This window comes from Pongo pygmaeus, chromosome 16 (assembly GCF_028885625.2).
Source record: "Pongo pygmaeus isolate AG05252 chromosome 16, NHGRI_mPonPyg2-v2.0_pri, whole genome shotgun sequence".
In the NCBI taxonomy this organism is placed as follows: domain Eukaryota; kingdom Metazoa; phylum Chordata; class Mammalia; order Primates; family Hominidae; genus Pongo; species Pongo pygmaeus.
The window spans coordinates 65,071,828-65,084,368 of record NC_072389.2 but is presented as its reverse complement, the minus strand read 5'-3'; the positions used below and the strand labels follow the sequence as shown (position 1 = coordinate 65,084,368).

General features: G+C 42.6%; 1 protein-coding gene across 5 annotated transcripts in view; it reads left to right on the top strand.

The window, feature by feature from the left end:
- The first annotated feature begins 5,748 nt into the window (after positions 1 to 5,748).
- Positions 5,749 to 12,541, top strand: part of BNIP2 (BCL2 interacting protein 2) — a 31,050-nt gene continuing 24,257 nt past the window's right edge. For 4 of the 5 annotated variants that reach the window (XM_054451166.2, XM_054451165.2, XM_063652671.1 and 1 more), the window contains exon 1: positions 5,749 to 7,164. In XM_054451166.2, the coding sequence (XP_054307141.1) occupies positions 6,952 to 7,164 (213 nt within the window). In that variant the 5' untranslated portion in view covers positions 5,749 to 6,951. Of the gene's footprint in view, positions 7,165 to 7,549; positions 7,568 to 12,541 lie in introns of those variants that run through there. The other variant, XM_063652672.1, reaches the window with a different exon arrangement.

The window sequence follows — 12,541 nt, the reverse complement described above, 5'->3', positions numbered from 1 at the left end:
AAAGGCTCAGCCCATTCTGAAGGCTTCTCCATTAGCCAGAAGAGATTCCTTGGCTAATCTACAGAAAAGTGTCACATGGGATGGCAACAGCTGTGTGAGGAACTTTCCCATTCTAATAGATACCTTCATTGTGCCATCTGTAAGGTAGGAATTATGAGAAACATTCAGAGGAAGACTGTGTGAGGAGACGCTTTTAATTATTTACAAAAATTATTTGAAGGAGTACAACATGCCTTGTTAGTACAGGGTAATAGCATACCCCAAATTCTCCATCTGTTGGGAGATGCTATGAGGCTGGTTTGATGAAAGGAGGAAGGATGAGCAGTGGAAATAGCAAAGCACAAAGAAGCAGAAAAAAAGCTACCCAAGAATCTGTGTTCTGAACAGAACTTAGCACAAGACTCTCACACTTCATGGCAGAGTGGGCCAGATGGAGTAGGGAAACAGGATACAAAATGTATCCCAATACAGAATAATTACAAACAAAAAAAGGACATCTGGGGAGTGGGGTACCCGAGGAGTAATTAGTAATTCCCAGGCTACACATGGTCCTTCCCTGTGGAAACCATGTGCCTAATAATAGAGAGAGCTTCCCAGAGAAAAAGCCGCTCCACCACTCACCCTGAACACTGTTATCATTCTTTTTTTTTTTTTTCTTTTTCTTTTTTGACACAGAGTCTCACTCTGTCGCCCAGGCTGGAGTACAGTGGCATGATCTCAGCTCACTGCAACCTCCTCCTCCCAGGTTCAACCAATTCTCCTGCCTCAGCCTCCCAAGTAGCTGGGATTACAGGCATGCACCACCGCACCCAGCTAATTTTTGTATTTTTAGAGACAGGGTCTCACCATTTTGGCCAGGATGATCTCGATTTCTTGACCTCATGATCCGCCCGCCTCGGCCTCCCAAAGTGCTGGGATTACAGGTGTGAGCCACCACACCTGGCCTATTACCATTATTTCAAGAAGTTGTCAGAGGGCCTGTTCTCATCACAGTCTGATACATCACTCCCTGTGAGCATAGGTCAGATGGTGTCTTCTGCCTCCCCATCTAGCCATCATGTCCATGCCTTTGGCCTTTCATCACTACCCACCACTCTTGGCACAGGCTCAACACCTCTTCCAAGTCTATGTTGGCTGAGCACTTTTATTTTAATGTATGAAGTGTGACAAAGTATCATAAAAGCTTTTAACACATACTGAAGCATATATTCAAATGAGTGCTGCCTTTCTCAAAGTTCGTTGTCTTGGGAGGACTCATCCTAACGCTGCTGCCACTGTGCAGGATACCTTTCAATCTCTTCTTTTGGAATTCGATTATAAATTAATAGGTGATTGCTTTTCCACATTGCTCATTATATTGGCTACAAATAAATCCTTACCATTAAAAAATCCCTTTTTAATCTGGCCTTTGACTACTTCCTTTTTGTTAAAGGCTGTTCACAGCCACCCCTTCTCCCATTGCTTGTGATCTGGTCATGCTGAACATTGCAGTTCCTAGAAGCCTCTGTGAATTTGCATATGCCAATTCCCTCTGCCAGAAAGATCATCCTCTTGTTACTAAGCTCAAGATCTCCTCATTCAGAAAACCTCTACTGCCTTTGTCTCCCACTCTCTAATCTGTTTAGCTCCCTTCAATTTAGCTGCACCTTAAAAGTACCAAGGCCACCTCAATCCACCAAATTGTTTATTGTCTTCATTGCTCCTCTCCCTAACCAGTTGATAAGCTCTTTGAAGGCAGATACTAGTCTTTTTTTTCCTGCATCCTCGGGGCCCAACAGCATTGATTTATGGTATTGTTCAATAAAGATTTACTGGCCAGGTGTGGTGGCTCCCAAAGTAATCCCAGCACTTTGAGAGGCTGAAGCAGGCAGATCACTTAAGGTCAGGAGTTGGAGACCAGCCTGGTCAACACGGCGAAACCCTGTCTCTACTAAAAAATAAAAATAAAAAAATTAGCCGGGTGTGGTGGCACACGCCTATAGTCCTGCTACTCTGATGGCTGAGGCATAAACCCGGAAGGTGGAGGCTGCAGTGAGCCAAGATCGTGCCACTGCACTCCAGCCTAGACGGCAAAGTGAAACCCTGTCTCAAAACATATATATATATCAAGCGGGCATGGCAGAGCAATTCGAGAGGCTGAGGCAGGAAGATTGCTTGAGGCCAGGAGTTCGAGACCAGCCTAGGTAAAATAGCAGGACCCCATTTCTAAATAAATATTTAAATAAGTAAATAAAGATGTATCAAATGAATGGGTACTTGAAAGAAGTGGGTAACCTAAAATGACAACTTTGAAAGTAAACATTCATTTGACTGAGTTCTAGGTGAGTTCAAGAATTACTGGATTATTCAATAAATGCTTTTACACAAACTGTTTAGTCAGTTTAGTAAAGTCAGACTCCCTATTCATATCATAAGCACATACACAAAATGCCAATTGGATTTAATATTCATATGTAAAAAAAAAAAAAAAGAAGAAAAAGCAACTATAAGACCATCAGAAGAAAACAACAGTGATGGGCCAGGCACAGTGGCTCACTGTAATCCCAGCACTTTGGGAGGCTGAGGCAGGCGGATCATCAGGTCAGGAGTTCAAGATCAGCCTGGCCAAAATGGTGAAACCCTGTCTCTACTAAAAATATAAAAATTAGCTGGGCGTGGTGGCAGGCACCTGTAATCCCAGCTACTTGGGAGGCTGAGGCAGAGAATTGCTTGAACCCAGGAGGTGGAGGTTGCAGTGAGCCGAGATCACGCCACTGCACTCCAGCCTGGGCGACAGAGCGAGACTCCGTCTCAAAAAAAAAAAAAAAAAGAAAACAACAGTAACTATATAATTTTAGTGTGAGGAATGCCTATTTAAACATAACACCAAAAACTACACAAGAAAAGGATGATCATGGCTCTGAGCTAATGTATCACTCTCCAAGTATTACGTGCTATGTAGGGTATAAGGGCTGGAAGCCATGCTTTTTTTTCCACAGAATTTTTCCCCAATTTTTAAGAGCTTAAATATCTCCCTATTCAAGGAGACAATAAGTAATTGTAAAAATACCCTAAATCTTGTCCAAAAACTCTAGAAACACAGGGAATACAGTGGGGTTTTTTGTTTGTTTTTTGAGACAGAGTCTCGCTCTGTCATCCAGGCTGGAGTTCAGCTGCGCGACCAGACTCACGGAAACCTCCACCTCCCAGGTTCAACCGATTCCCCTGCCTCAGCCTCCCGAGTAGCTGGGATTACAGATGTGTGCCACCACATCCAGCTAACTTTTGTATTTTTAGTAGAGGTGGGGTTTCACCATGTTGGACAGCCTGGTCTCCAACTCCAGACCTCAGGTGATCCGCCCACCTCAGCCTTCCAAAGTGCTGGGATTATAGGCGTGAGCACCACGCCTGGCCTACAGTGTATTTTTAACATCGTATTTTAGATTAACAATTCCATTTATTGCTTTAGAGACACTTACCTAAGACAGTAGGTGGAAGTCAAAGGAAAATATATTGAGCAATATTATTTCAAAATGTTACTAATACATTGTTAGAAAATAAATTAGTCCTATGTTTCTGAATTTTGAACACCTATGAAGTGTTGTCCAGCACTTTGGGAGGCCGAGGCGGGAGGATTGCCTGAGGTCAGGAGTTCAAGACCAGCCTGACCAACATGGTGAAACCCTATCGCTACTATACAAAAATTAGCCAGGCGTGGTGGTGCATGCCTGTAATCCCAGCTACTCGGGAGGCTGAGGCAGGAGAATCACTTCAACCTGGGGGGCAGAGATTGCAGTGAGCCGAGATCACACCACTGCACTCCAGCCAGAGTGACAGAGCGAGACTCCATCTCAAAAAAAAAAAAAAAAAAAATGGAACAAGGCTGGGCGTGGTGGCTCACACCTGTATTCCCAGCATTTTGGGAGGCCAAGGTGGGCAGGAGTTCACTTGAGGCCAGGAGTTCAGGACAACCCCGGGCAACATGGCAAAAACCTGTCTCTCCAAAAGTACATAACTTAGCAGACATGGTGGCACATGCCTATAATCCCAGCTACTCAGGAGGCTGAGGCACGAGAATCACTTAAGTCAAAAGGTGGAGGCTGCAGTGAGCTGAGACCATGCCACTGCACTCCAGCCTGGCAACAGAGTGAGACCCTGTCTCAAAAGAAAAAAAAAAGGAACAATCTAAAAGGTCAATAAAGGATTGTTTAATAAATACATTATCCATAAATACATTGGAATGTATTTATTGACTTGAAAAAGAGTTCATATTTTATTTATTTTTGTAATATAGATTCCCATATCTTTCCATAGACTGTAGAGGGTGAAGACTCAGAATCTGTATTTTTATTTATTTATTTATTTTTGAGACACAGTCTCACTCTGTTGCCCAGGCTAGAGTGCATGGCGTGATTTTGGCTCACTGCAACCTCCACTCCCGAGTTCACGTGATTCTCCTGCCTCAGCACCCCCAAGCAGCTGGGATTACAGGTGCCCACCACCACACCCAGCTAATATTTGTATTTTTAGTAGAGACGTGGTTTCTCCCTGTTGGCCAGGCTGGTCTCGAACTCCTGACCTCGGGTGATCCACCCACCTCAGCCTCCCAAAGTGCTGGGATTACAGGTGTGAGCCACTGCACCCAGCTCATATTTTAAATGAAAAGAAGAAAATGGAGATTATAAACCACTAAGTATATTATCTGATTTTTATAAAGACTTATATGTGCAATTTATACATAAAATATATACGTGTGTGTATATATATATAATCTGAAAGGCTATACATAAATATGTTAATAATAATTATCTTTTTGGCTTGTAGTTTGTAATGTTTCAACAATAAGTATGGATAATTAACGAGATAGGGATAAAAAGATAAGTAACAAGATGGCTTACTCGAAACCAAAGCAAACACTGATCAAGCTTATTAAATGATAAAGTCACTAAAATGAAGAAGGAACTAAAGATCTTTAAAAAAAAAAAATCACATAACTGTATATGATTTCCAATGATTTTCTGCCACCCTGTGGGGAATTCTGCACATTGCAGAACTGAAGAAGCAAAATACGAAACTATAAAAACTTCTGTAAATCAAGATGAAATTTCTTGGCCCAAGAAGTTGTTTAGCTAAAGCTCTGTTGATCAGTTTTGTTTTCTCTACTAGCTATTTAGTGAAATTGCTAGACTAGGATAAAAAGAATACCTAATTCTTAAATGTGATTACTATATGACAACCAAGGTCCTAATACATATATATGAATTCATCTCACAAAAACCCTATAAGGTAGGTACTATTTTCTTCCCATTTTATCAAAGAGACGGACTTTAATCTACCAATGGTGGGTTAATGTTGCCAAAGCAATGTGAAATCCAGGCAGAGTGCTGCATTTTTCGTCAATGATTTAAATTTTTGAGCTTTTCTCTTCCCCTCAGGCCTGATCGTACCCTAATGGAATCACCCAAATACTTGACTGCTGAGCCTTTTTATGGATTTATCAGATGAAACTCTGGAAAGGGACTTTTTTTTTTTTTTTTTTAAGACAGGGTCTCGCTGTCACCCAGGCTGGAGTGGAGTGGCGCGATCTTGGCTCACTATAACCGCCGCCTGCCAGGCTCAAGCGATTCTCCCACCTCTGCCTCCCGAGTGGGTGAGACCACAGGTGCATGCCACCAAGCCCACCTAATTTTCTTTTCTTTTCTTTCTTTCTTTTTCTTTCTTTCTCTCTCTCTCTTTCCTTTCTTTTTCTCTTTTTTTTTTTTTAAGAGATGGGGTCTCGCCATGTTGCCCTGAGGTCTGGCGACCTACCCGACTCGGCCTCTCAAAGTGCTGGGATTACAGTCATGAGCCAGCACGCCCAACTGAGAGAGACTATGATGTTCTCCAAACAAATGTCATTTGGTTGAAACTCTACAGCTGAGTATGATCTAATTTGAGTAGTTTACCTTGAGTACTCTAACCATGGTCTATAGACCTGGGCTATTCTGAGAACTGTTTGCAAATGGTCCGCAGAGAGTAGAAAACTCTATGGCAATTTTGCAGGTAATTTTATGGCTGTTAACTCTAACGATAAAAAGTTTTGACTTGGACTTTGTATGTCTTTTCATTTTTCTGTTTTATCAATTTGTGGTCAAAAACTAATTGAAAATTGAAAAAAATAAACCGACCGTTCCCCTAGTGAAGAGAAGCACTGCTGTAAAGCTGTTCACACTCAAATATTACCAAACTCTAAGGTCGCTTCTGAGGCCTAACTTCCCAAAATGAGGCCTCGGATATTTTTCCTCCCCTATTTTTTTCTTTTTCTTTTTCATTTGAGACGGAGTTTTTGCTCCGTTGCCCAAGCTGGAGTGCAGTGGCACGATCTCGGCTTACTGCAAACTCCGCCTCCGCCTCCGCCTCCTGAGTAGTCGGGATTACAGACGCGCGCCACCACGCCCAGCTCATTTTTGTATGTTTAGTAGAGACGAGGTTTCACCATGTTGGCCAGGCTGGTCTCGAGCTCTTGAACTCCGGTAATCCACCCGCCTCGCCCTCCCAAAGTGCTGGGATTACAAGCGTAAGCCACCGCGCCAGACCTCCTCCCCTTATTTCATCCATTTTATAATTCACATTATTATTGATCGTTGATAATTGCACCTATTGCATTACAACATTATTATTGATATCGATAATTTCACCTACTGTAATGATCAATAAAGCCAGGCAGAAAGAAAACAAAAATAACTGAAACTACCAGGCAGCGTCCCTGCGAACAGCAAAGAGTGAAGAAACGCCTTGAGGCGCAGTAACGCCACCAATAAGGAGTCGACGCGACGGGTCCGCCCACAGGCAAGGGAGGCCGACCCCGCGCGCGCAGCCGCTCGCGCTAGCCCGTGACGTCTGAGGGGGTTGGGGGGATGTTGTGTGGGTTTCAAGAAGACGCCACGCCTCCGCCGCCGCCACCGCCGGCTGCCGCGCCCGGAGGAGGTCGGGATGTTATCACTTCCGCCGGGGCCTCTCACTGTGTCCGGGTCAGCTGCTGCCGCCGCCGCCGTGCCGCTGCGGCCGGGGAATTGGGCCGGGGTCTCCACCGCCGACCGAGGGGAGCGGGCTCCGCTCGGCGCTGCTTTTTGCGACCTGGCCGTCAGCCCCACGTCGCCGGCCTGGAGGGGCGAAGAGGACGAGGGGGCCAAGGCTTCCTCCGGGGTGAGTGTGGCCTGGGAGAACTCGGCACGGTGGCTCCGGAGCTGGACTGGGAACCGGCCTAGGGGCGAAAGTCTGTCGGGCGCGTGCCCACGACGTCCGGGGAGAGGAAACCCAGAGAGTTACCCTTGGTAGGGGGAGCCATAGAACGTGCTCGGGAGGTGCTTCCTGGATCCCCGCCCAGCTTAGGTCCTCGCCCTTGGCTCGGGTCCTGTTTGTATTTGGCGGTTTGGCCCCCCACCCCGTCGCTTTTCCGTTTCTGGTAGTTGTGCTCGGGATGGAACCTTGCCCCTCCTCCGCTCCCCCACCCTTTTACCCTGGTGTGGGTGAAGTGGCTGGGCTACGATGGTTCAGTATTTATGACCAGCGTCCGTCCTGGTACAGAACAAAGAAACTTGGACTTCTGGTATGCCTCGTAACCTCGGGGAATAGACACGGAAGCAGCATAAGTAATCAGGTCTTTAATAGATCTTCCCGAGTACGCTAAACCAAATATAGAGTGTGTACGTCAAAAGCCGAGTCCCCGCGTGAATCTAGACACTACCCTTTCTGTTTAAATACGTGGCAAAATGGTTTGGATTTCTGGATGCATTTCATGCCGCTGGAGAGTTACTTGTCTGTGTGTCCCGTGAGCTCTCTGACGAAACAGCTTTTGCGGTGTTCAAGATAGTTACAGTGCCTCCTATTTATTTAATTGAATGAACTATGTGATTGCATTTTAGTGTTACTTTTTTCATTCTCACCTTCTCTTGATTAGGATCTGTATTTCACCTAATACCTGATTTCCTATTTTCAATTAAATGTAGTTTTTCTAACATTTTATAGGAATCTCTGCAATTGTAGAAACAAATTCTGTAATTTGTAAATGGATGTTTCCTCAAAGTTACAACTGACCTTACCCAATTAAGTTACCTCTGCAGACTAGTTTCTTGATCATTTTGCACATATATTCTTAGTTCTTGTTGGTTTACATTTTCTCTAAACTCTATTCCTAGTCTTCATAATCTCTAGTGCAGCCTAACACTGCTGGGCTTAGACAGGAAGTATGACAGATCCACTTCTGCAAACGGAACTTGAACTAGATTATCATAAGTCAGTGCTATTATGGTCTTCAGGCATTACAAGACCTTTGAAGCTAAGTGCAGCCAAATCAGGCATTACAGGCTTATTCTGTATAAAGTTACCAGCGCACTGGAGACGGTGTGCTATATTAGAAACAGTTCCGGACTAGATATGGGGACCAGGATGTAGTGTCATTGCCTCATATATAAGATAAAATGATAACACAAGTGTCATGCATCCCAAAGTTGCTGGTTGGAACTTGAGATGATGGATGTAAAAGTGGTTAGTAAATGTGAAAAGCACTCTGGAAAAGTTCTGTTCATTGTATCTGGAGTAATGTTGGTAGAAGGAGCAGTAGGGAGGAAGGTGTCAGAGAAAGTATGTGTAACCAGATCTAGTAAGTTACCGGGCTGATAGATCGAAAGATGTCTTGTTACTTTGGGTGGCCAAGGTGGGCGGATCACCTGAGGTCAGGAGCAAAAAATGATAAAGCAATGAGATGAGACAAACCTGGCCAACGTGATGAAACCCCATCTCTACTAAAAATACAAAAATTAGCCAGGCATGGTCGCTCGTGCCTGCAATCCCAGCCACTCGGGAGACTGAGGCACAAGAATCACTTGAACCTGGGAGGTGGAGGTTGTAGTGAGCCGAAAATGCAGCACTGCACTCCAGCCTGGGCGACAGAGTGAGACTCCGTCTCAAAAAAAAAAAAAAAAAGAAAAGATGTGTTACATCCTATAAAGTAAGTTTACATCCTATAAAGCAGAATGCTAGTATAATGTGGTGATAGTAATATTCCACGATTATAGTTTTATATTACAACTATGTTTCTAACTACAACAAACTGAGACATCAGTTAGTAGACTATCTTTTTAAAGATGTCAGCATTTTCAGTATGTTCTGCATAGTGATAATAAATGTAACTTTTGTAGGTGGCACAGTCATCTTTTGCTTTATTTTCACAATTTTGAGAGAACTCAGCACCATTCTAGTTTTTCCTCTAAATTTTGTGTTAACATTTATTTTATTTTATTTAGTTTTTTTGAGATGCAGTCTCGCTCTGTCACCCAGGCTGGAATGCAATGGCGCAATCTCGGCTCACTGCAACCTCTGCCTCCCAGGTTCAAGCGATTCTCCTGCCTCAGCCTCCCTGATCGCTGGGATTACAGGCCAGTGCCACCACTCCCGGCTAATTTTTGTATTTTTGGTAGAGATGGGGTTTCACCATGTTGACCAGGCTGGTCTTGAACTCCTGACGTCAGGTGATCCGTCCGCCTCAGCCTCCCAAAGTGTTGGGATTACAGGTGTGAGCCACCACGCCCGGCTTGTGTTAACACTTCTGATAGAGCATTTCATTTCATTGTTTAAAAACTACCCTCAAGGGAGCAATGACAAGCACACGTCTAGGATTTTTTCAAGGATGTTTGGTGATCTCCTAAACGTACAGGCTGTTGGTTAAAAAGTGAACATAAATGTTTAGAATGAAACCTTTTTGTTTAAATGGGGAAGTAAAAGGCTTGCCTGGGCATTTCCATCTGCCTACTGTAATTGATTTCAGCATAAACGGTCGTTACTGGCACCTATTGCAGCAGCAGTATTAAACTGCATATAGTAAAATCACTGTGTAAAATCGTGTTATAATCTACACAGTTCTAATGCGATCTTAAAAAAAAAAAATTGTAGAGACAGATCTCACTATGTTGCCCAAGCTAGGCTTGAACTTCTGGGCTTAAACCATCTTCCCACCTTGTCCTCCCAAGGTGTTAGGATTACAGGAGTGAGCCACTGAGCCTGGCCTAAATGTGATCTTAACATTTAATTTTTGCTTATGTTGCTAAACTGCCTGGGGAAAGCTGCTTCATCCTGGTTGGATTTACCAGTACTCCTCCTCCTTGAAGCTATGTCAGAAGGAATCAGTTGTCTCTTTGATTTTTAACCTAAGGTCAACAACTGTTTTGAATTTATCTTTATGACTGCAACAAGTAAGTGGCATAAGGATGTGCCACCACTACCAAGAGTCAAATCTATTGAGAAATAAAGTTATTCCTGTGCCAACAGGTTATTTTAACAAATATCATCTTAAAGTGTTATTTCCCATTCTAATTTACTAAAAAAAAATACATGAACAAGAAATGGGAAGCAACAACAGTTAACTTGTGAGTCAGCAGTATCCTGATTTTCTTCAAAGTGGTTGTGGTGATATTAACTCCTTTCTTGTTTGTTTCCTGTTCTTAACAGCTGCTTGATGATAAAGTGCTTCCAAGAAACAGTACTCCCTCAATTGTTTAAATTGTTTTGATCTACCTAGTGTACTTTTCCCCTAAAATTCACGATGAAATGGTAGAGTAAATCTATCTATATCTCTCTCACCAAGTTCTGTTTAACTGGCTAATTGATTATCCTCAAACTAAATATCCATGTCTGTATGCTGAGGTATTAACACATGATTCAATATGATATTAAGGTAAAAATGGAATAAATAGGCTGAGATAGCTGAAAGACTTGGGCTGCCTGTGTTTCGAGGAGTTATTTGGTTTTGGTTGTTGTTGTTTGTTTTGTTTTGTTTTGTTTTTTTGTGACAGAGTCTCCCTTTGTTGCCCAGGCTGGAGTGCAGTGGTGCAATCTCAGCTCACAGCAACCTCCGCCTTTGGGTTTCCAGCGATTCTCCTGCCTCAGCCTCCATAGTAGCTGGGATTACAGGCAGGCACCACCACGCCTGGCTGATTTTTTGTATTTTTTGTGGAAACGGGGTATCACCGTCTTGGTCAGGCATGTTTCAAACTCCTGACCTCAGGTGATCCGCCCACCTCAGCCTCCCAAAGTGCTGGGATTACAGGTGTGAGCTACCACGTTTGGCCTCAAGGAGCTATTTTCGAAGAGACAAACTTGTTCCAATGGTTAAGCAGCTGAAAGGAATGGATTATCTTCTAGAATTTCCCAAGATAAACCTTTCCTCTTACCAGTGAGGAACAATTTTGCAAACAGCAATTAATATTGCTGGTGTGTAGGTTCCCACAGAATATTTTTGTTACATTTTTATGGGGTAACACGTGACAAATCCTATTCATGTAGTTTAATAAGCAAAATAAGCCTAAGAGATTGAGCAAGGGTTTGCTGACCAGTGTCCATACCCTGCAGGTAAGTATTATTCACTTACTTTTTATAGGCCTATTATGTGCTAGGCACCATGGTAGGTGTTGGGAATATATTGGGTACAACTTTCAGTCTCTGCTTTTATTTTTGAAATGCTAAATATTTTTCTAAGTATTTGAGATATTTGAAAAAGACACCCAGACAACATCCTGGTATTTTTTTCAACACACAATAAGAAGGTGCGACAAGATAATAGAAAGCTTTTCTGATTGTTGAATTTAGGAAAATACATCGTTCACTTTAGAGTGAGTACCAAAGACTTAAGAAAACTTAAACATTGGGAAATACAGTAAATTAAACATCTAGAAAAGACTTACCAGTTTTCAGCCTTTAGTCATAGAATGCTTTGGTCTCACTTGAGCATTGTAATTCTAGAGTAGTAAGTATTTTCACCATTTGGGCTTGTTGATTGTAATTGTGGGCTCCTTTCTACTATTTCTGTTCTAAACAGAGGGGATTGTTTGGTAAGGTAGGTGTCCCTCTTTTTGTTTTCCCTCCCAACAGAGAAAGTGCTAAATAAGTCAAGATTATTTTAAATGTTTTTCATTAATTTATCAAAATTGCCTAGATCATTGTTTTCCCAGAGAATTAAAAACCTTACTCCTATATGTAAATGACTTTTTCAAGCAAATAAGTTGGTGTGGAAAAGTCAGCATCTACCATTTTTTTTCTGTGCTAACAAGTGTATCAACAAACATTGAAACCTTTTGGGAATGTTTAAAACCTTCTCTTGAGTATAAGTAAAAATTCAAACTGGGAAGAGAGCCTTCCACCCTTGGCAGAGATACAAATTTAGTTTACCTTGTGAAATCTAACACTTTAGGATATTTCCATTGTAATTTTGTCATTACGGAACATAAGGCTTTTTTCTATATAACTTTATTCATCTTTAGCAGATAAGATAGCTATAGGACATGACCACATTTTTCTTTTAGAAGACTGGTTGATATGAATGGCTGGCATAATTGATTTTATTTAATAAATATCTTTTAAAGTCGTAGTATCGTTTTAAAAATCAAATGGTATAGAAGGACTTACTATGAAAAGCATTAGTCATTTTCTGCATTTCACCCTGTTTCCTCTTCTACTGGTTTTGCTCTGTCACCCAGGCTGGAGTGCGATAGTGTGACCTCGGCTTGCTGCAACCTCCACCTCCCAGGTT